Source organism: Pleuronectes platessa, chromosome 6, assembly GCF_947347685.1.
Source record: "Pleuronectes platessa chromosome 6, fPlePla1.1, whole genome shotgun sequence".
Lineage (NCBI taxonomy): Eukaryota > Metazoa > Chordata > Actinopteri > Pleuronectiformes > Pleuronectidae > Pleuronectes > Pleuronectes platessa.
Genome location: NC_070631.1, coordinates 19,524,250 through 19,548,134, shown reverse-complemented (window position 1 = coordinate 19,548,134; position 23,885 = coordinate 19,524,250). Strand labels below are relative to the sequence as shown.

Below are 23,885 nucleotides of genomic sequence, written 5' to 3'. Positions count from 1 at the left end.
TTGAAATACAAGTGAGGGCAAATAAATAGAAGTGAGCTATGTGATTATATATCATAATAAAATAAGTTTAAAAGTCATTTATAATGATAAAAGACCAGAAGGAATGTAGTGTGATTTATTATGTAAAGGCTGGGATGGGAAAATATGTGGAGCATTATATGAGACAACAAAGTCAAAAACCAAAGGTACTTCTGCATGTAGATTGACATTAGCTAATCTTTACAACCTCTATTATTATTGGTCAGGAGTTCCCTGTGTGCCTGCTGATTGGCTGCAGACCGTGTCCCTCTTCACGCCCCCTCTACCAGCCACTTCCGCCTCTGTGTCAATCCAAAACTCCAGACTGGATTCCTGCCCACGTCTGTGGTGGACTTGTTCAAACTGTCGGGCAGCACAGACCCCGCTGAGGTAAGACTGCAGACACGCTCCCGCTCTGTCCGCGCGCTCCTCTTGTGTCCTCACCACCACAGACGGTGCTTCGCTATTTTGGTAAACTAACAAGGTTGTTAGCTGTGCTACTACTTAGCCACCTTTATCTCTGTAGCCCGCCCGCTAACGCTGATGCTAGCTGTCAGAGAGCTGCCTGCTGTCAGCTCGGTGTGTGCGGGTCAGGACACACACTTCCTGGAGTGTTTTATTCAACCACCTTCTCTCCTTTAAACTGCAGCTGAGGTTACTTGAGTTGTAAGTTGCTGAGCTAGATAGTGCGCGCGAACGTTAGCAAGCGCCCAGTGGACGCTAGCATTGTCTTTGGCACTTGGCTAAGTTGTCAGTGGAGGGAGATTCAATCAAACCACACAGCTCCATGTTTACAGGGATATATTCAACACTGCTACCATTCATCGTTAGGCTTGTTCCAGTCTATAAGTGAGCAATACTCGCATGTTACCTGGTACGACAGTGGTCCGACTGTTATTACTAATCTGACTACAAATCTGGGAGATGAAAAGGAGAAACACATGTATGCAGTCGTCAATAGAGAAGTGTGATAAAGATCCCTCATTGTAAGACTTCACTAAAGCCTGGTGGAGGTCAGTCAACTCCTATGGCGTGCAACTTCTTAGGCAAACAGTGCAAATGTCCTCCTGGCTGTTTGCCTCCATCCTCATCTCCAGCCAAATTCACAGGAGGGGCTAAACAAAGATTAGTCTTTTCAAGGTTTCATGAACTGGAGGTTTTAAACTGACAAAGCAAAAACACCTGCTAATTTGCTCTTCCTGACAGACATGTGCAGGCTGACAGTGCACTGGCGGCCTCTAACGCTGAGGTTACCCGACAAATTGTGCTTACACTAAGGTTGAGGGTTTGTGTATGCATCCACCATTATCATGTTTTGAAAATGCTTTGACTGCAACTTGGGATCATCGCAATAATAACCAACAGCAATGCAGACAAATTATCGATACATTTTCCAAGGAACTGACTTAGAAACTCAATAGTCTTTAATACAATTTAACTTAGCACTTAATTTTTTCAAATTTATGAAATAAACCGCAGATCAGATATCATCAAATCAGCATTGGATTGACTGACAGTTGTTGATGATATCTTTTCAAGGCACTAATTACTTTTTGAAATTAATTTGTCATTATTTTGTTGTATTTTGTTAGTTTGTAAATGCTTTCAGCAATTATAAAGCATTTAAAAAGTGATGGCCTTGATTTTATAATGTACAGGATGCTGTATTTACTTTAAATACTGTTTTATTAAATATTTTTTATTTAGCAGACAAAATATAATTTCAATAAGATTAAGGGAATAATGCAACAGTTACTTTTATCCAATCCTATATTTTTTCCCAAGTAGTATTCCCAATTGAAGTTTGATGTTACAAACAGGCTATTAATGTGTTGATTGTATTTGTCCATTACACGGGACATCATGTGCTATATCATTTTGTGTCTTCCTCCCTAAGGTCATAAATCACCCACTTAGTTATTTGCTACGCTGATGGTTCCTGTTTAAAGAGAAGCATCACATTGTACTATGGGACTGCATTCCTCCCAGCAGCACCACAGAGTGAGGCAGTGAAGAGTAACCGAGATTTCTACGATTTACATTATTAATTTAGTATTTTTTCCAGTGAAGTAGTCACAGGGTTTTCATGTAGTGGCAGATTGATGTGTTTCAATTATGCAATATATATTTGAGTTCTGTGGTTAAATTTAAGGGAACAGGAAAGAGATTTTGCAATGCATGTCCTGAAAGCCAGATTTCAACACAACTGAGATGAAAGTCGCAGACACACTCAAGGAAATGTAACACATTTAAACAATTTCCTCATACAATTTGTAAAATAGATGAATCAGATGTGGAAAAGTAATTAAAGTACCTCTCCCTTAAATGGGTCTTACTTGTTCCTAATCCTATCTTGTCAATATTGCATAATCGTGAAGCACCTGATAAAATGATGCTAATGGGTTCGTCACTCACTATCTCTATGCGAGTCTCGTATCTGCTGTGTGTTCGTTGCCACATGGGGATATGGCAAAGTTTGAGCTAGTCTAGGCAACCATCCAGGCAACAGAGAAACAATACTGTATGTATTATTTATAATAGAGAACAGGTAGCCAATCATGAGCCTGTCTGGGCACAGCCATTGTGTTCTGCTTTTATTACATGGTTGCAAACAGGGCACATTGATCAGTAGGGACACACACTGAGAACCAGCCTGCTACAGAAGCACCATCATCAGCATGCTTTCCTTACTGGTCAGCATTGTTGATGAGAAGTAAGTCATACAAATTATTGATGTTTTACTCTTTTCCTGTTGGTATTTGTTAATTCTCAGATTCTTTTTTAAAGAAATGTTTGCATTTTGCCGTGTAGTTCTAGAGCCCGATATGGATGGAGTCCTGCTTGTGTGTTTGTATGTGATGCTAATACGAGTTAATAGTTGGTCAGTATAATTCCGTGTTACTCCTGTCTGCAGCGGCTCCCCACTGATGGAGGGTTTATTGTAATTGGTTTTGCATGTTTACATGTTGAGGGCTCTTCCTTTACAACAAAATTTGCCACTAAGCAGAAAATGTCCACACAATGGGGTCTGGACTTTCTCCAGATTTGTGCCCATCCCATTTGAACAACGCAGCAGGAGATTCTCAGGTCAAATGCGTTCACAATAACACAGAAAACTCCAGAGCATGGAGGTGAGTGGTGGAGTAGCAGGCAGGGACAGGATGTAACGTATAAATTCTGCTGAGGAGAACGTTTTTGTTTACAGCTTCGGCACCCAATCACCAAAAACGCACTCTAATCTTATTCTGTCCAGGTTGACATCTTCGTGGGCATCTCCTATACGTGTGTTGCTCCTCTGTTTCAATCTGAGATATTTGTATTCTTTTTGTGGTTTAGTTTTTATTTAGTTCTGCTTTAGTCGTATGTTAGCAACGTCATCAACCCACCCACTCACTCGTGGAGAATCTCCTGCTGTATTCCCATATGGGCTCACTCGACATTATCCAGAGTTTTTACTAGGGAATTGGCAGAAAAAACTCTGGAGCAACTCAGTTGTCCATTTGTGTTCTCACATACAGCTCCTTTTGAGAATGTACGGATATTATCTGGAGTTCGGTGCATGTCTGATAGCAGCTTCCAGGTCAGGACTATGGTAGGACCACACTCAGACTGCAAGAAGTGCGATTGGTCTGCTTGGATTGGACCTTGATTTTGTCACTTGGCAAAGTTGCTCCGCTAGAAAACCTTCAGCCAACTAAAACAATTAAAAAAAAACTTTAATACATACCCTTTTAAAATAAAGTTATAATGTCTCGATGATGTGCCATCTGCTGAACCAAGCCAGCAGGCTGGGTTCCCAAAATAAGTAATTACATATTTCTACACAGCAGTCATCCTCATAAGGACAAACCATAACACAGAAGCAAAAATGCAGCTAAACCAGATTTTCACAGCTGATCCAGTAGCAAACAATGTTGATCAACTTGCTCTTGTGTGTTTGTCTGCTTGTGTTTAATATGCACCTAGTCAGGAGTGTCCCTGTGTTTTTGTTTGAGGGTGGACATGTTTTAAAGAAGTTTCGAGGCAACATGCTTTGCAGGGTTTCTATATATAAAACTGTGTGAAGAATCATCCTAGCAGTTATAGCTGGGACGTGCTGACTCACACAACACTGAATGGCCGTTTGTGTGTATGTGCGAGACTGTGCTGCTCAGCATCCTGCTCAGAACGAGACAGATTTTGTTCCCTGCACTCTCTGTGCTCCTGCAGGAGGATCGACTTATCACTTCAGTCAGAGATGAGCAGGGACACAAAGCAACTTAATGAACCCTTTAGGATTGTGCTCTGTGCAGGGATTTAGCTTGGAAAAAATTGAAATTGTAAAAATACAGTTTAAACTTGGATTAATGGGTCTTTTGCTTTTATGTTCATCTGATAAGGACTCTTGTGAAGTCAGCTTTGAGGACAGACATGATGAAATCCATGTAGTCGTTGCTGTTGATAGTCATTTTTCTTAGATTTTTGATCAGGGCAGAGCTAAATGATGCTGAACTGCTATTGAACTAAAATTTGTGTTTGTGTGTTTGGCTGAGACAGTGTAATCCATTTTTTCGTTATCCATTTGGCTGATGTCCTTGTCCAATGCTGACGGATGTATTGTTGCATGAGTCTCTCTTTCACTGACGAATGTTGAACAATGGTGTTTGCTGACCAATCTCTAATGTAGCTATTGGTGCAAGTCATCTCTATGACTGCCGACCATTATAGATGTTTTTGATCTTAGCATTTACTTTTTCTATATCGCAGCAGTCAATGGATGTAGTGGTTTGTCTTGTGATTGAGCTCAAGTGAATTAGATTTCATACTTAAAAAGTCAATTGTGGGCTATTGACATTTAAACTCTCCTTTGGTGATGATCTTGTGATATGTACTGTACTTCTATTCCCTGCTGTGTCCTATTACAGATTATGTATATACAGGGATGTGATGATGTTTTAAAGTAGCAACTCATGAAAACAGGTAGAGCTCAATTTACTTTCTATATTACTTTTATACAGTTTGATCCATTGATGGATAAACATATTTATATATATATATTTTAACACATTGATAGTTGGTAGATAGACAGTACCCTGTGTTGGACTCCTTGATCTGTGCCTCTTGTGTCTAATGTTGCCTCTCTGGCTGCATTCACATTCTACCGCCCGCTTTGCGACAGGCAGATCTTCTCTTCATCCTAACCTCAATCTCCTATTCAGCTTCCCTTTACATGATTTAGACATTATTAGTAGTCAAACGGACAACAATGATATTTCCCCTATTCTTAAGTACCCACATCGTGGATTTACTGTATCTAAAATTGTTATAAACCATCTTTGATTTAATTTCCCTCAGAGCTCTAAAAAACAAAATATAACCACACTAGTCATTTTATGCCTGGTCACTGCTTTCCACCAAACCATTGTAATCCAGCTTTGTGTTTAAGAAAAAAGTTGTTAAGGTAATATGTTTTTGGTATTTTGCCATTGTTTTATCCAGAAAACTGAAACGGTTTTATCTTCATTCAAAAGGCACAAAAGGTTTTTCACTTTGCGAAAAGTTTACAAGGCCCCTGAAATAATTCCTGCTGTTGACAAGGATCCGTTGTTATGGACTGGCAGGAATTTATTAAACACAAATTTATTGGACGCTAGTTCCTGAACTCTACTAGTTCTACATTTGTTTAAAGCAATGAAAATAACATTGTTTCGCTGAACACTCAATAGTTGTTCATTGTTGTTCGTAACATCAAAGGCTGGTCTGTTTCACAGCTTCATCAGTATGTCTGTGAAATTGACGTGTGGTATGTCTTTCACGGTCTGCAGAGGTGTGCCCCCGATCGAGATAGGTGTGTATGAGAAAGAAAGAAAGAAAGAGGTGTGTGTGTGTGGGTGCGTGCGCCGCTCATTGCTTAGTGCTGGACTACATCTCACATGGCAACAGCTCTTGTCTCTTGATTTCCTTCTTGTCTCGCATGTTGTCCCTGCGGCTTCGGATGTTTTTTATCAGCCCTCAGAGGACAGCGCAGAGAGACGTCGTCGTCCCTGTAGGTTAAGTGGCTCTACACTTGACTTATGAATGGAAACAGTCACATCGGTAGGTTTGTCTCTGAGGTTTTTACTGATATTGCTTTTGTATAACCTGTTTTAAAGAGGCAGAATGAATGAGTGACATCTCTAGAGTTTGGTAGATTGGAGCCATTAATTATTGTTGATTAAATATTACTTTAAGTTATTTACATTTGATCAAATTTAGAAAGTTCATTTAAAAAACAATCGAATAGTCCTGTTTTGTGTGGAAGCGGGACTTTGGTTTTGTGTTGATTATTGTCATATCATTGTCAGCTTTCCAAAATTCGCAATAACTATTAAAATTAACTCTCTTACTCTTTTACAAGGTTTTGATCTTAACTACTGGTTACCCAACTTACTCAAAATGTGTTATTTCATGAAGATAATATATATTAGATAAAAGCATTCATACTTCTGGTGAAAAAAAGAGTTGAGTAGATAAATCTACCAGGTTTGATTATACCTAGCAATTTTGTATTACGTTAACAAAGTGCAAGAAAGCTCATTATCCGTAGTGCGTGCATTCACCTTTTCTTTTTTACTCTTCTTCTTTATCTTTACAGCTAACACGCCACAACAGATATGAAATTGTTAGATTATGGTGATTTGCCATAAGCTGTCCTTTGAAGGAGTGTGTCTGTGGTGTGTTCATGGTGCCATCTCTGTCATGGCTACGTAACAGCTCACAGGCGTCTGAGAGAGGGAGAGCAATATGATCTGAGAGCCTGCTGCAGCCAATCAGAAGTCTCTATCTCTCTCTGTCTATGTCCCTCTCTCTCTCTCTCTCTCTCTCTCTCTCTCTCTCTCTCTCTCTCTCTGTTTCTCCAAATTAAACCGAAACTGTATGACAGTGCAAAACAGTTAAGTACAGAAATGTGTTTAATACATCATGCATACAGAAGTATTTGGTTTAACTTGAAGAGAGGAAAGCACCATTTCCTCTACAATTCATAATAGAAGAAACATTTTAATTTAATGTGGTATTAATTTAATGTAATTAGCAAGAGTGCAGACTTCTACCTATCCTACCATAACTGGAGAGCACTGTGTGTTTGTGTGCGTGTCTTTCTGTAACTATTCCATCCTGGACTCACCTAGGGCATGGACAAGTTTTGATGGAAGACATTTCTTAATGAGGCATTGAAAACAACACCACGTTTGCCCACTTTGGTCGTTCCAATTGTGTTTCAGTTAATCCCCCTTTTTTCCCTCTCGCTCCTAATAATGTGATTGTGTGATAATTGCTATTACTCTTACACAAGGCTCTGGGTTCAGTTTAACTACTGAATCTCTGCATTGTAGCATTAGTGTAAGTCTGCTCTGCTCCTTAACTTTATGGGAATAAACATCCTACTGCAAATTCATAATTCTATCTCAACATTTTCCACAAAATGGAAACTGAGGGTAAGAGTAATGAAAAGTGCACAGTACAGGTTCAAAAAACCTTACAACCCATTGGAGTCATGTTTCAAAGGCTGTCTCATTCTATATGTCTTTATGCAGAGTGTGCCTCCCCAACTTCAGAAACTGTAGATCCTGTTAAACATTACAAAGGTCAGCGACAACCTGAGGGGGATGAAGTTAAACCAGGGGCTGTCATACTGGGTTAGGGTCATGACCTCATAGTTGCCTGTATTAAGGGTCATGTCTTCTGGTTGTATGGGAGCTGCACTGAAGGACATTTAAGGCAACGTTTTCTTGTCTTGTTGATGACATACGATAATCAGTGTCAGGACTATGTGTGTTCATACAATCAAACCAATAATGGAACAAAACTTTGAAGACTCTTTTTGCCCCCTCACTAAGGCTTCACACTGTGAGAATCCATTGAGACAGATGCTCATGCTGCCTGTATCAGATGTTAAACGTCATAGAAGTTTAGTAAATCATTATTGTTCTTGGTATGAATGGCTCCTACAGTTCTACAGTAACAAGCTTGATAAGTGTGGCTGTAGAGATTAGTAAAATGGTGAGCCTCTAATAGCCCATGCAAATTAGATTTTCAGCCATGTTTCCTGTTTTCACAGACATTAAGGTAGTCATTCCTTGCTTCCTGTCGCACAGAGCTGCCGCTTTTGTTTCCTAGATGCAACGTTCAACCCTGAAATATTATATTGTCCTATTTTTAGTGAATAGCAGTCAGCACACTTTCCTGCCATATCTGTTCAGAAAATGCAGTTAAGCCAAATGTTATCTCACGATCAGCTGCACGATGACCTACCTTCACCTACCTTATTTTTCTTTTCCTTCCCCTTATATAACATTATAAAAGTCCAACCATCAGGCGAGTAGAAGAATATCATTACTGTGTGGAAGAAAAAGGGGCACTTGTTATTTAAAAGTTGTGTAAGTGAATACTTGTTGCAAAGACATCTCGCTTTATGTCAATTCTGGAATTGTTCACAGAACATTGGTATAACATCAAGTCCTGAAGCACAGAAATATGCAGTTGTCAGCTGCACAACAAGTACATATAGTGTTGACTATTGAATAAGCTGTTTAAATAGTTAAAAAACAGCCTGTGGATGTTGTGGACAAAGTACATATGTTTGCTGAAGGCGTTACCTACAGTATCGCTAGCATAGGTAAAACCCTAGCTGTGCTTAGAAAAAGACAGAATGAGGGAAAGGAAACAGAGATGTTTAAGCTCAGATTCAGAATTGAGGAAGTTAGTTAATTGTGTCTTTGGGGATTTCATCAAACTGCCGGTAAAGACAGGGTATGTGCAACCTTAGAAATTAGTAAATTATTGTTCTCTTATTGTTAAAGACTGCATAGCTTACAAAGCCTACTCTGTGCTTTGCCCACAAAGCAGCTGCCCTTCATAAGGACTAACAACATTTTGAATAGGACCTATGAGGCTCAGAGATGTTGTCTGGTAACCATTTATTCAATTTTCTTTTTCCATCGTTACTTGATAAATATTTAATGGTTGATTTTGAATTGTTGTGGAAAAAACAAAAGTGTCCCAGGATAAAATTATAGTTAAACGAATATACACTCTAAAAATGTTCAGTAACATTTAAGTCACATTATAAACTATCTCTAAATATGCTAAATTTGCATGAAAATGAATGGGTTGAGTTTATAAAGCAATGTACTGCTTAACATATAACAGAAGCTGCGATAAGTAGGGAGACAATTGAGAGTGTGATTGCAAAGTTTTCATATATGTAATAAAGACACAACCTTGATTAGTGAATCTAATTAGGCAGGTAAAACATGATTGATTTTTTAAAGAAATACATATGCTCTGCTGCCCAATGCGTCAGCTTTAATGAAAGTACATTTACCAAAGACAATAATGTGTTTTACATCTAATAAAATTTGAATGAAAACCTTAAAAATCGGATTTTGTCTCATTTAGTAATTTTTTTAATGCCACACATTGACTTAATCCTTGTCATGAATTGTGTGTAGAGTTCCTTAAGATGGAAATAATTATTATATCTTGCTCTCTGGGATAAAAGGAGCAAACCCCTGCTGTGTGACAAAGTCTAGCCTCCTGCTGACAGCTTCTGCTACAAATGATGATTCACCGTGCAAGTCATTTTTCATTGTCAGTGGGATGAAAATGTTACATGCCTATTTGTAGTGCTACTAAGGTCAGGCCTGCAGAAATATAGTGGGTAGAGAAACTTGGAAATATTATGCATCATCAGGTTTAAGTATTGTTTGATTGTGGTGATGTGGTTTTGTTACTGAGCCAAAAAATGCTGTAAGCACAGTCTCTCGCATCATAGCAGAGAAAAATATGATCTGCCACCAACACAGTTTAGTGTAAATTTCTAAAAGCTGTTTGAGTTTTAGTGATGACTCATTAACTTGTAAATGTCACAGCTTGAAGCGAGTCAACGCTGTTTACTTCACCTGTCAAGGCTTCAAAGTTAATTTAGCCAAATGTTCATTGAACTTCATTGAACAAATCAGTGATCTGGTTGAATTTCAGAATGATTGTTCATCATGTTGATTGATCTTGTAAAAAATATATACATATATATATAGGTACGTTTGTGGCTTGCACTCATGCAGTGGGTTGATGGGTTATGTTAGAGGCTGTAGCTATATATACTTCCCGTATGGGGAACATGTGCGAGTTCTTCCTGGCTACTGAATAAACGACAGTAAACAGTACCTGCGTCTCTGCCTTTCCTTGTCTGCCACACGTTGACATTTTAACTTGCTATTTTGGGAATTGATGAATCAGAGGTAATTCAGGGTGACGAGTTTAAAACTTTGAAAAGCCAATGTACCAAACAGAAGGCAACAAAGACCCAGAATGCCTGTGACCGTGCTGCCCCAATTATTTACCTAGTGGACTAGAAAACTCTCTGTTTGCACTCAGTGGGCCATGACAGACAAGCTTGTTGCTCAGACAGACGAAGCAGATTTTCAGCTTGTAACCTAGATGGCCTGGAATGAGCCTCTGCATTTTTTTTTCATCTGCAAACTGCTGCTTTATAAAGGAGCCAGTATCAAGACAATGCAGTGGTCTATTTGTTTATAACAAAGACATGCACAATTCTCTTGTAATAAAACATGTTAATTGAGCATTGCCACCTAAATCCCTGAAAGTTTTTTTGTAACAAACTAAAATTTGAGGTCTGAGTGTCAGAATATAAAATAACACTTACACAAAGGCACAAAGCATTTTAGTCTTTTTTTTTTTGCTCAAATCATCCTTAGCTCATAGGATTGGTCAAATAATGATGTTTTCTCCAGTTTTTATTGTTAGTCCTGCCTTTGGCTTTTGTAAATGCTGTGGTGACTCTTCATTTACTTTATTGAACCCTGACAATGTTTGTGCTCATTACTTATGTGTTATTTTGTTTTCTCTACAGGTTGCTGACTTGCCTTCACCCAGCGAACAAAAACCAAATTGAACTCTGAAGTGTCAACTAAGGAACTGACTTGCACAAACATCTCGTCTGTGGTCCAACTGTCCGCCATAATCAGCATCAGATTGTTTGGGACTTTCTCTGGATATTAAACTCTGGATATTGTGCTGTTGCTGTGGTGCCATCTCAGAGGGACCTCGACCAACAGGTGTCCCTCTGGTGGAACAGAGAAGGGTCCCCACCTAAAGGAACATGTGCTAGAAGTTGAACAATCTTTCCTAAACGACTGGTCAGCTTTGACTCTAGAAGATGAACAACGAGGATGAGTTCTACGACGCCGTCACAGGTTGGTGCTCAGTGGGAGTGTGTGTGTGTGTATGTGCTTTTCATGTCGGTCTGATCACATATATTTTCCCAAGTTTACATTTTGATTACATGATACATTTAATATTTTTGGAACAGCTGTTTTAGTGATAGTTGAAAAAGGAATAGGTCCTCAACACAAAGTAATATATGATTATTTCATTTAGCAGTAAACTTGTCAATTGCAGTTAAGTTTATAAAAAGAGGTCCAAGTCAATTTAATCCAATTCCTTTTATTGTTTGAATAACAATCTAAAATTTAAGATGTTTTATCTACTCTTGCACAATAAAAGCAGCAGATGCTCATAAATAACGAGCTGAAACAAGGAAAAGTTTGGCTGTTATAATATTTAAGGAAAAGTTTGGCTGTTATAATATTTAGGACTAAAATTAAATATTGGCAGACATGTTAAAACTATGGATTTTAACACAATTCTTGATGTTGTATGTCCAAGTAGGATTGTTGACAGTATCTTATATTTTACCTTGTGTTTCTATCAGGCCCTGTTTTTACTGCTTGACAATTCTAATTAGAGGCTGTTTTGCCTCCATCATACCGAGGAAGCATAATACCGCCTGATGAAACCCAACCCTTCTTAGTCTGATTATTACTTAAATTATTTAGAGGTCAGGTCATTATAGCACTTTCAACATCACCCTTGATTGTGTCAGTTCATTCATGGTTATATTCACACCTAAGTTGCAGTGAAAATTCGTTTATTTCTCTTATTAAAATGAACAGGTTTGTCAAACACAGCGATTACACTTACCTGCCCTGTTGTGCTCATTTTACAGCTTTAAAATTAGTATTTGTTACAGGATTGAAGGGCAGGGCAGTGCAGGGTGGAGCACCACAATAATGTTCAGGAATTATTGTGTCTATTATTATATCTTTGGCAGGTTGTTTTTTCCACTTGAACAAATAGTTCAAGTGTGTGTGTATGAGTTTGTCCTTGTGTCATTATTATGATCATCTTACTAATCTGAGACAGATGCTGACCAAGTCATATGTATTATTCATTAGTAAGCATGCACGAGGTCAGCTCTGATCAGCATCAGGTGGCATCCAGCTTGCCTGAGCAGATTTCGACCCCCCCCCCCCCCCGCCCCCGCCGGTATTGGTCTTCTAGAATGTGAATTAGTTGGTTTCAGTCTGATATTTTCAGTGTTTCACCCTCAAAAGTTATTTTTAATATTGTTATCTCCATTATTCACCAAATTTGTTTCTCATCTTGGAGTCTATGTGATATTCTCTTCTTACATCAAAAACCAGGGAAGGATTTAGCGGCAGCTAGTGGGGAAATTGCAGGCATCAACCTACTGAATCCCTTTAACCTTTCCCCCTTTTTTCAGCTTGAATGTGAACCTAAGATGCCTTCAGGTCATATAAAAGCACAAAAGGCACAATGCAGTGTTTGGTTTGTTCGCTCTGGGCTTCTATAGAAACATGGTGCACTCTAGTCTGTGGAAGAGGATATGCAGGCCTCAATCAAAACTCATGAAAACACAAGAATGGTAAATTGCAGTTGATTATACACTAATGAAAACATATATATGAATATAATTGTTTATATTTCTGACAAAATTGCTGACCAGGTCATACAAACTGTTGTAATATGACTCACCTGATATGGTTACAAGACACACCTGGTACCTTTTGACATACTGACAGCTGAGAAGGTGTGTTTGCTGAATGATAACAAGCAATTTGGTCTCTTTTAAGCCCCACCTTGAGTTCATCAAGCTCTATGACACTAAGTGCTCACCTGCCCTTTTCAAAGCCTGAATATCACCCAGGCGTGGATCAACCCTAGGATGTACTCCTATAATTACTTCTGAATGCTAATCAGTCACATGCAGGTTTACTGTTGTTGTCAGGCCCATTAATACAGGTTTATTGTCATTGAATACAAAGTAGACTGACATCAACACAAATAAGTATTCAAACGCCACACACTGTGTATTTTTGTCACCCTTCATATTACTCTGAACTTGGACCCACTCTAAATATTTGAAAAAGATGCCACGGTTTCATGTGACTTATTATGCATGCGCTGTATCTTGGAACTCATGACCATGGATTAGAAAGTTGAGAGAGTTGTTAAAGACGCCCACTGTCGTGTCAGTGAAGAGGTTAACAGTTCACTGTAAAACCGTTTCATTCAGGCAATCAACATAATTTGCCAGTCAAACCCATGCAAGAATTACCTGATGCAAAGCAGCGGACGGTCCAATGTGGCAAACAAAACCTACACATGACAGTAAATCAACTTCCAGCAAGATCATGCAGCTTCACTCGTCTCAATTTCATCAGAAGACTCTCTTTTTTTCTTCTTTTTACATTTCAAATACGCTGATGAGTGAGCAGGTCATTGGCCAGTTTTTTTCTAACCTTAATCTCATGTCAAATTTGATCACCCACAGGCCTGGATTCGGACGAGTCGTATGAAGGGGTGTCAGAGGCCAGTTTCAAAGATGCGCTTGTGTGTGACAGCAGTCGGAAGAACAATGGATCAGTGCCACAGGAGAATGGCCTCAAGAAACACAGGTACTGCTGCATTCCTGCACCGCTTACACCTGCACTGTGTGAGTTTCACCGGCTTCATGTCTTTTCCAGATATGATTTGAAGCCTCCTGCTGAAACAAGTACTGGGCAGGGTCATAACCTTTACTGACAAGGCTTGAAGGCTGCTCGCTTGATACCACTGTATTTGATCTTTCATTTACATGTACAGACAAGTTTTGGCACACATCTGAGCTGTTCTCTGCACTTTTAGCATGAAAAATAAGATGAAAACATGGTTGCAGGTGGAAAACTTGAGCTTTCTGTATTACAACTCCATATCGAAGGCATGTTAAGTATTGACTGAAGTTGTGGTTGCATAATAAGGTTTAGAGGTAAGCTCTTTTACAGGAGCACATTTAAAAAAAGAAAACCACATCATGCAAAAATTGCAATTGATTTCAGCAAGAGATCAGGCTGCGTTTTTATGATAGTGTGACCTGGTTGAGCTCACCCTACCCATTACATTACATAATTATAATAATATGTCTTTGAAATTTAGCGACAAAGAGTAAAAGGTAGTTGTTCTTTCCATTTCTGTAAGTGAGGGCCTGACTTTGTTGACCCATGCCTAAAAGATTTGGCTTTTTGCTGCCAAATTACTTAAATTTCATTGCAGCAATGAAAAAGAGATCTGGCTTTTGTTTTTGTAGACAGATCTGCTCACAATCATCAGAACATCATGTCAGACGTGGATGGAATTGTTTTCCTCTTCCTTATTCAAGCATTAACCATTTCTTCCTAATCTAGATAAAGCTTTTGTGTTTTTCATTCCGATCCTTAGATCTGATCAGATACTGTTTGTACTGATCCATGACGTTGATACTGACAGCAGACAAGAGGGAATGGAATGGATTTCTTTTGCTGTTTATTTCTGTGTTTTGATGCCAAAGTCTAAGAAAGAATGGCTACACAACTGAGACTGTTTGAAGCCTAAAGCACTGACTACAGACTGCAGTACTGTCTGTGGAAAACTGGTTGGCAGAAAAACAATACCCTTGATGTTTAACTTAAAGAAAGTTGGCGAGTTTTGTGGCTGAAAAAGATTTTTAGGTCATAAATTCATCATGAGATATCAATTCTGATCGTTCAAGAAATCCCCCAGTCACAGCTGTCCAATATCGGGGAAACCGTGATTGTGCTTGTTCTTCATTCATGCCCAGTCATTCTTTCTTTCTTTCATTTCAGAAAGTCGTTACCTGCACCCATGTTTTCCAGAAACACTGTTAGCATCTGGAGTATCCTGAAAAAATGCATCGGACTGGTAAAGACCCGCAGATCAACTGCTGCTTTTCTTCACATGATGATTTAATAGTTACAAGTATCCTGGACAGAGGGAAACTTAATTATAGTGTAGTTAGATGCTTTTTGACAAATCTATTTGATCATGGCCTAGCTACTAAATATTATAGTCATGTGTGAGCTCAGTGTGATTTTGGGACTTTGTAATTGAAATAAAACACTTAAAACAGGTTGTGCTTAGCTGCAGAGTCTATGTAATCCACGGAACATTTTGGAATTATGCCAAACATGCATAAAACAAATGGACTTTTTTTTGGAACTTGTAAAATGTATTAATTCAATGATTATATAATATTGGCCAGCAGTTGTTTCATCATCAATTTGTAGATAGTATTATCAAACTGTCCTGTTGATGACACGATCGATTTCTCTTGCATTGGCCAGATTCAGTAGGACGAAGATTGAGAGCATTTAAGAAAAAAAAATGTGACAACTTAATCTAAATCACAATGCTGTATATTTCACAGGAACTGTCCAAGATCACGATGCCCATTGTGTTCAACGAGCCACTGAGCTTCCTACAGAGAATCACAGAATACATGGAACACACTTACCTCATCAACAGAGCCTGCTCCCTGTCCGACCCCATAGAGCGCATGCAGGTTAGACACACACACAAACACAAACACAAACACACACACACACACACACACACACACACACACACACACACACACACACACACACACACACACACACACTTCCCTATCGCCTAACCCCTGTTACTACTAATTAAAGATCTACCATTTCACAATCGGACAAGGTGTCCTCAATTGCCTGGTTTAAATGGATAGTTCACAGGTAACTAAAATTCACTCATTATCTACTACTCGTCATTATGCCGATTGGAAATAACTTTTGGAGTCTCAGGGGTAAACAGTGTTTCAGTGATTCAGCCAAAGTGATCTTTACTTTAGACGTAATAAAATAACAGAAAAAATACACAACATGCCTCCATACTGCTCGTGTGTTGACATTCATATTCAACTCGAAACAAGGTCATTTACTTTGTCTGAAGAAGGGGTTCCATTTACTTCAATTGTATTTGGCTGCAACGCTGTTTACCCCTGATACTCCAAAAGTGTTTTGTGGACTCAAACACTTCATCCACCCCTACATCGGCAGTGGCGAGTAGACAATGATGTATTACATGTTACTGTCTTCTTGTTGTACCTTATACTTGTGAAGCACTTTGGTCAACCAAATTCTTTTAAATGTGCTATATACATAAAATCAACTTTGACATTGACATTGAATTCTCCTTTACCGGCGAACTTTCCCTTTAAGTCTAGAATTTGTCCTCAAAGGTAGCTCATGTCAGACACTCACACGCAAGAGACTAACAAGGTCTGTAATTGTTCATCCTCAGGCAGTAGCTGCTTTTGCTGTGTCAGCAGTTGCGTCACAGTGGGACAGAACTGGAAAACCCTTTAACCCTCTCCTGGGAGAGACATATGAACTGACCAGGTATGGACATATGCCCAATTTAAGTTTTTTTTCTTTGTTTTTAAGAGTTTTTAAAGGTCACTGGTTTAAACTTCACATTCATCCTCTACAGAGAAGATCAGGGTTTCCGGCTGGTATCGGAGCAGGTATCCCATCATCCTCCAGTCAGTGCCTTCCATGCAGAGAGCCTGGCTGGGGACTTCGTCTTCCATGGCTCCATCTACCCTAAACTGAAATTCTGGGGCAAGAGTGTTGAGGCCGAGCCTAAAGGGACTATCACACTAGAGCTTCTCAAGTGAGTTTGAAAGGGAGGCTCTATTGTCCTGGTCTTTTCTGCATTCTCTTTTCTTACCTCTGTTTGGTTTTCTCCTCTTTTCTTTAGTTACTATTGTTACTTCCCAGTTCCCAACATTCCTCTTGTCTGCTCCTCTCTCTCAGGCACAACGAGGCGTACACATGGAGTAACCCTTACTGCTGTGTGCACAACATCATCCTAGGCAAACTTTGGATAGAACAGTACGGCACAGTGGAAATCGTCAACCACAGGTACATACATGATACATGCAGGATGTCTGTAAGTTGTTCTGGTAATGGGCACATAGAATAAGTATGGTTATAATATGTAGGCCTGAGTGTATTACATTTTTTGGCATAAAAGTGTCAGTAATAGTTCCAAGTTGATCTTCTTTGCAGTTTTTGTAAACACAAGTCGGAAAAGCGCAGCTAACAGTCATTAACTGCTTCTTCTTTTCTCTCATTATCTTCCGCAGCACTGGAGACAAGTGTGTGTTGAATTTCAAGTCGTGTGGGATGTTTGGCAAAGAGCTGCACAAAGTGGAGGGATACATCCAGGACAAGAGGTACATCAACTACAGTATCAAAAATAATTCTATCTTGCTTCTCGTTGTTCTCCCCTCCTTTATTCTTTCCGCTCTTACCTTGCCTTTTCCTGCTCTTCTGCATTTCATGTTTCCTCAACGTATCTCTCTTTTTTAACCTCCCCATCTTCTCTTTCTTTTCATCCCCCCCTGCCTCCTGTCTTTCTCTCTGTCCAGTAAAAAGAAGCTCTGTGTCATCTATGGGAAGTGGACCGAGTGCATGTGGAGTGTTGACCCTCAGGTCTACGAGAGCCACAAGAAGTCAGAGAAGAAAGGAGACAACAAGAAGTGCAAAAATGTGAGTATTTGTTCAAATATGTGGATTTACACTTGTTGTCACTTAAATCTACAACGGCTTACTATATTTATCATTATGGTCTTGAGATTTGAATTTCTGTGTCAGTTTTTCTATAGAAAATTAAAAAAGAATATTGATGTTAGTTCCATGTATTTGATTTCTGTTTCTCTGAATTCCTTGTTGGTGTCCACAGCGTTCAGTGTGGTCGTATCCAGGTAAAGCAGCAGATTTGTGTAGGTCGTGTTGATGACGTTAGCTGTCCAGCTTTTTAGTCTGCTTGGTGATTTGTAATTAAGCATTATACGTTGAAAATGTGTTCAGCTATCCTTGTAGCCTGGTAACTGTATATAGATAAACAGAGACAATGACGTGTTCTCTCTGTTAGATAAACAGAGAGAATGATGTGTTCTGAACAATTGCCCCTGAACTTTGTTTATCTTCAATATATCAGTCTTTACAATTAAGTACATTATCTCCAGGAGGAGCAGGAGGGAGCGGAGAACGATGACGCAGATGACATGCCAGAAGTCCAGGAGACGGTGTGTGTCGTACCAGGAAGCACTCTGCTGTGGAGGATAGACTCCAGACCCGCACACTCTGCCTCGGTATGAATATTAACACACACATGCACACGCTGGCTGAGAGTGGGGATGAAATGGTTTCATGGTATATTGTGGTTCAATCTTTAATAACCCTGGTGATTTCGTTGATGCCGCCCAAGAGAGGCTGTAACAGCAGAATTGCTGCCAGGTAGCAACTGCTGTCATAGGTAGCAACTGTTAGCGTCCACCTTCGCCAAATTGTGCAAACGCTGGTATTCTGCTCTGACTTTCAGGCGTTTAGGGTCGACGTCTGCATTTAAAAGAAATGACATGTCTCTCCTCCACGCTAGGTCCTCCCTCCCTCCCTCCCTCCCTCCCTCCCTCCCTGTGTGTGTGTGTGTGTGTGTGTGTGTGTGTGTGTGTGTGTGTGTGTGTGTGTGTGTGTGTGTGTGTGTGTGTGTGTGTGTGTGTGTGTGTGTGTGTGTGTGTGTGTGTGTGTGTGTGTGTGTGTGTGTGTGTGTGTGTGTGTGTGTGTGTGTGTGTGTGTGTGTGTGTCTCTACTGTGAATGACAACAAAATGTAGGAGAGACTCACAGAGTTCATTTTTCTTTTCAGTGAATTGTTGAAGTCTAGTCTCGTAGCAGTTAGTCTATTTAGTTAGTCTTTGCTGCCGGGGGAATTAAATAGTAGTGTTGCGCATTTAATATGGTTTCATATTGTGCTACTTCTATTTTTATATCTCGTCATTAGTTAATTACATTTACTGTTTGACCATTTTCAGCACGTGTTAACAATACAGCAATGATATTGATAACTGTCCTTGTAATCATGGTACAAAATCTTCACAGTTTCATCCCTAACTGATAAGCTGTTCAATTCATTAGCTTGACTGTATAAAGTTAATATTTGATTAATATTAGATGAATGTGCCGTAATGACAGGATTATTCATTAACGTTTTTATTTTTATTATTTCCCCAGATGTACAATTTTACAAACTTTGCGATGTCTCTAAATGAGCTGGAGCCTGGAATGGAGGGCGTCTTGTCCACCACCGACTGTCGCTTCCGGCCTGACATCAGAGCCATGGAGAACGGCAACATGGGTAATTTGATTTGCCAGCTGTGGCAGGCAGAAACCTGATTTTCTCTTCAACAAATAAGTATCCCTTTAATTACAATGTGAAATGCTGCCACCTGCTGGATGTCAGTGTCCCAGCCTTTTAACATAAGTGTTGGCTGGCTGTGTTTAAACAGATGAAGCGACTAAGGAAAAGGAGAGACTGGAGGAGAAACAGAGAACCGCCAGGAAGGAGAGAGCCAAGAATGAAGATGAATGGTCTACACAGTAAGAAACATGTGCACACACACGCTACTAACGCGCAATGCTCTCCAGTGTTCAGTAAAACAGGAGAGAATGTAAAAAGGGTAGAAACATTATACTACTTACACAACTTCAAATAGTTATGTTACAGAAACACCCAGACGCTGTGGTTTAATGCAACAACATAAGCCCTCATCATTGGAGAACAGTGTTAGTGTTTGATGTGATTGTTATAAATTGGCAAAACTTGTTAATGTTGTAATAATGAAGGCAAGAATAGGCAAAGAACAACGAAAATGTAATTTTTATGATTAGCTGCTCAAGCTTTTATTGTGTTTTATGGGCTGAAGAGACAGTCCCTCAGCTTTACTATGACGTGTTAGTGCATACAAAGTGATGATTCTTTATTAACCTTTATTAATACAGGATACGTTAACTGCCTTTTGCCCACATGCTCTCTGAAAGCAATGCTGCTGCGTGTTTTAGAATTATCTGCAAATTTTACATTTGTGAAAATTATGCTTCTCCTTATTTCTTGTGAGAATCACTCTCACCTCTGTTCTTTCAATATGTAGCTTCAGTCACCTTTCAATAACCTTTCATGGGCAATTTGCCAGCCTTACTGTCTACAAAAGTAACACAATTTACTTACTAGCACTTTTTAATTCAACATATGTGTATATATCTATGTAAGAGGCGCAAACAAACCAAAGATAGAAAACATCAATTAGCTGAAGTGGCTAGAGAAGAGACCATTCAAAACCATATCAATAATAACAAGAAGATGAATGTTAAATAAAAGTCTTGGTGAATCCCTGCAGACATTTAATCTGTGGGTGTTTACCTTTCAGGTGGTTCGCGTCGGGCACCAACCCATACACCGCCTGCCAGGACTGGATCTACACTGGTGGCTACTTCAATAGGAACTACCAAGATATGCCTAACATCTACTGAGAGCTAGTGAGCCTTCATCCTCCTCCTCCTCTTCCTCCTCAATAACCTGCAATCATCTGCCTATCACCAATTGGATAGAAATGTTAAGATTTCACACACCCACCTTTACTCCCATCTTCATCTCACCGCCCTCATCATCATCATGACACCAATCAGAAGCCGGATGCCTTCACTTCTGTCAAACTGTGGCCTGCTCGATGTCTCCTGAGTCTTCACGTGTTTCCCTTTTTCATTATCTTCACCACAGATTGTTCCCATTGTTGCCCAACGACCAGCAAACGTTTCCTATCTCTCTGCCCCGACATTGCCTGGAGCACCCATTTTTTACTCCCGACCAATCCCAGTGGCAGAGAAACCCTTGAGCTCTGTGTCATTAATGAGTAACAGCAACACGGAGTGAGGCAGATTACCCACAGTGATGGATCAGTGGACAACGATGGACACTCAGTCAACGGAGAAATCAGGGATGTGAATGCTCTTTTGACTGAGGATAGATTTTGAGGGTGCTTTTTCTTTTTGGGGGGAAACTTTTAAAGACTCAATAATTCAGAATATATAAATGACTTATACAGAAACTTTATTTGTTAAATTGGTCAAGAAAAGTTAATGCAAGCATGAGGTTATTATTATCCATGCATCATATCCCTAAAACAATCTGTAACCACTCATTTCCCCCAGTCAACCTTCTACTTGAGGTTTAACTCTGAAATAAACCAAGATGGCGATCAGAGAGAGGATGTTTCCTCGACAGCCTGGTGGAATGTGCTGCTTGAACGGGACCAGGATTGAAGCTAAAGCTCCTCCGTGAATGTTGGAACAAAAAACAGTCAACAGGGACATAACATGCGTGGGCAGAATGGATATTCAGCTCAATGTACAGAAAGTCACAGTACTCCTGTGGGCAGTGTGTCTCATATAACTCATTAAACACCGGAAACGAGATACAACATCATGACTCCATGTTGCTCCCAGACAATATTCTGACTCAAGCTGCTCTGTTGCTTCATCTTAATGTTACATATACATGATATTTTTATTTTGAGACTGTCCGTGTGTCATCCAGCTGAGCACGGCACACATTCTATTCACGGTCCAGACCTCATTTATTTTGGCTGTATATGGAGCCACATGCACATAGACGTGGACAGTCCTGACTTTCATTTTAATCAAATATCCATGTGGATTTAATATTTATTCTGAAATTATATCATCATGACAAACTAAAGGTTTTCAAACATTCCTGTCAGTGTGACATTGTTATTGGAGAACAGCTTCAGATAAAGAACAGATCAAATCATGATTATTTTTTGCTTGACTCTTGTAAAAGCCGAATCTGTTAATATATTTAACCCTGCGTCACAACTGTTTACTCACCTAATACACACATTCTTTACATAACCTGCTGGCTTGGGGAAAATAGTTTAGTAGTTTATAGCTTTGGTTTTATAAATGATCATCTCACAGGATAGAGAATGTGACCCTCATCTAATGATCAGCTGACCAACCGACCAACCAACTGAGATCTTCAGAGATATTTATTTTTGAACATTACTTGCTATTGTCGTGCATTTTGTCTCCTGTCATTTATATACCAGATATTATACATGTATTTGTTGACTCAGCTCTATGCAACTGATGAAGCTCAAAGTGAACAGTGGCTCTGATCTGTCTTTGTACAGTCGCTTTACATTCCCCAACACACACACACACCCTTTGATAAACTCAATATAGCATATATCAGATAATAAAATGATAACATCTTGAACTACTTTGCTCTACCTTCCATCAAATCTTGGGTCAAGTTAACTTTACACTTCTATGTCACGTCCATGTTTTTCCATGTGCCTGGATCTTTTTTGTTCCCCCTTCTTTTCTTATTCTTATTAATGTTTGTTTTGATATGTGAGGTTTTATGAAAGAATTTTGTAGTCAAACTTTTTTTTTTCTTCCTCTGCTTAGGTTGCTAATCCGAACGGTTCTGGTGTTTTTTTCTCTTTCAATTAAAGACGAAACTGATTTGTTATATAGAGGAGCACAATATGTAGTCACCTGCACTTTTACCACATCTTTTACCAACTTAACACTTACTACGTACATTTTACTGTGGTGGTTACATCAGATTTTACGAGCCAGTGCAGTTTGAATGTAGCCAGACTGGTGGACACTCCTAAATTCCCAGTTAAAATCCAACATCAACTTATTTTATGCCCGGTTGAATATTTTTTTTGTGTGTGTCATTGAAAGTAAATTCTACAAACACTACTCTTGGATGTGAAATCAGCACTGGTCAAATGCAACAGGAACAAGAGTCTTTGTCAAACAGTAGTTTGGACTGTAAAGTAACTGCAGCTGGTGAAATGAAGCTTTTCCATTGGTCGGTGCTGATTCAGACTCTACCCGTCACTCAACTGAAGCTCTGTCATTAAACTAGGTCTAGTTTTGATGTTGCTTTGAGTGATGCCTCTGTCCATGAAAATGTCTGATCAGTGGTTGACTTTGACCCTCCTTCTCTTGGACTGTATGACGTGGTTGTCAATGTAAGTGTTGCACAGAGGTAATCGCAAGCAAAATGGCATATTATTTTGTGCATTTGATTTATTTTTTATAGTATTTAAGCAGTTTTATTTGGTGAGAACATTACACCAGAGGTTTTATTTTGAGGTGTGGGACTGTAAGGGGTCGTATCCATACTGTGGACAACTTGCTAATGAACAGGGGAAATGACAACTAATAAAATCCTAATTTCAGTTTTTGACCGTGTTTCATTATTTAATTTTTTTAATGAATATTGAAAATGCAGTCTAGACTGATTATTTTATCCCACTGGTCTCCTGTGGACTTCATATTGAAATCATGGCCAGGGAATCAGAGCTGAAATGTGATGTCGTTCAGAGGTCTGTGACGACACCTGCAAGCTAATATTTAACAAACACTCACCTCCTTAGTGTACTGTGATGGCATTCATACTATATGATGATGCAGAATGAAAAGTTTATCTCCCCCTCTGTTGAAAATCAACTTTTCCAACACATCCCCCTTGATATGATAAAAGACATTTTTAACAAAATACACATTTCCACCTTAACACTGCAATAATCTATAGAAGAAATTAATTAAAACAGCCTGAGTTTGTGATGTCACAAACCTATTTAACCAATCCTGTCAACTTGTGGGTGGGACTCAGTAGCTGGAAAAGACTCCTCACCTGCAGGAAGTGCTGTGAGGGAGGGGAGCAGGGGCGGGGCCACATTGGCATTAATAGATCCCAGTCATGAAATGAGAAAGGAAGATGTAGATTTACATTAAGCCTT

At 39.3% G+C, this 23,885-nt stretch overlaps 1 protein-coding gene across 2 annotated transcripts; it reads left to right on the top strand.

The window, feature by feature from the left end:
* The first annotated feature begins 290 nt into the window (after positions 1–290).
* Positions 291–23,321, top strand: LOC128442671 (oxysterol-binding protein-related protein 2). Of its 2 annotated transcripts, XM_053425228.1 has the most exons (15): positions 336–408; positions 6,007–6,093; positions 10,910–11,252; positions 13,694–13,817; positions 15,021–15,096; positions 15,602–15,736; positions 16,504–16,601; positions 16,693–16,875; positions 17,019–17,126; positions 17,351–17,440; positions 17,636–17,756; positions 18,236–18,361; positions 19,279–19,402; positions 19,554–19,644; positions 20,472–23,321. In XM_053425228.1, the coding sequence occupies exons 3-15, from the start codon at positions 11,216–11,218 to the stop codon at positions 20,572–20,574; spliced, it is 1,416 nt and encodes a 471-aa protein (XP_053281203.1). In that variant the 5' UTR covers positions 336–408; positions 6,007–6,093; positions 10,910–11,215; the 3' UTR covers positions 20,575–23,321. The 2 variants fall into 2 exon arrangements, with proteins under 2 accessions (XP_053281202.1, XP_053281203.1); XM_053425227.1 differs by lacking the exon at positions 6,007–6,093 and having other exon boundaries at positions 291–408.
* Positions 23,322–23,885: the final 564 nt, after the last annotated feature.

Bases quoted from the DNA above. Each gene is read 5' to 3' on its own strand.
- LOC128442671 (XM_053425227.1), top strand. From the start codon at position 11,216: ATGAACAACGAGGATGAGTTCTACGACGCCGTCACAG. The intron at 15,097-15,601 runs GTAAAGACCCGC...TATATTTCACAG, and splicing joins TGAAAAAATGCATCGGACTG to GAACTGTCCAAGATCACGAT. The intron at 17,757-18,235 runs GTGAGTATTTGT...CATTATCTCCAG, and splicing joins ACAACAAGAAGTGCAAAAAT to GAGGAGCAGGAGGGAGCGGA.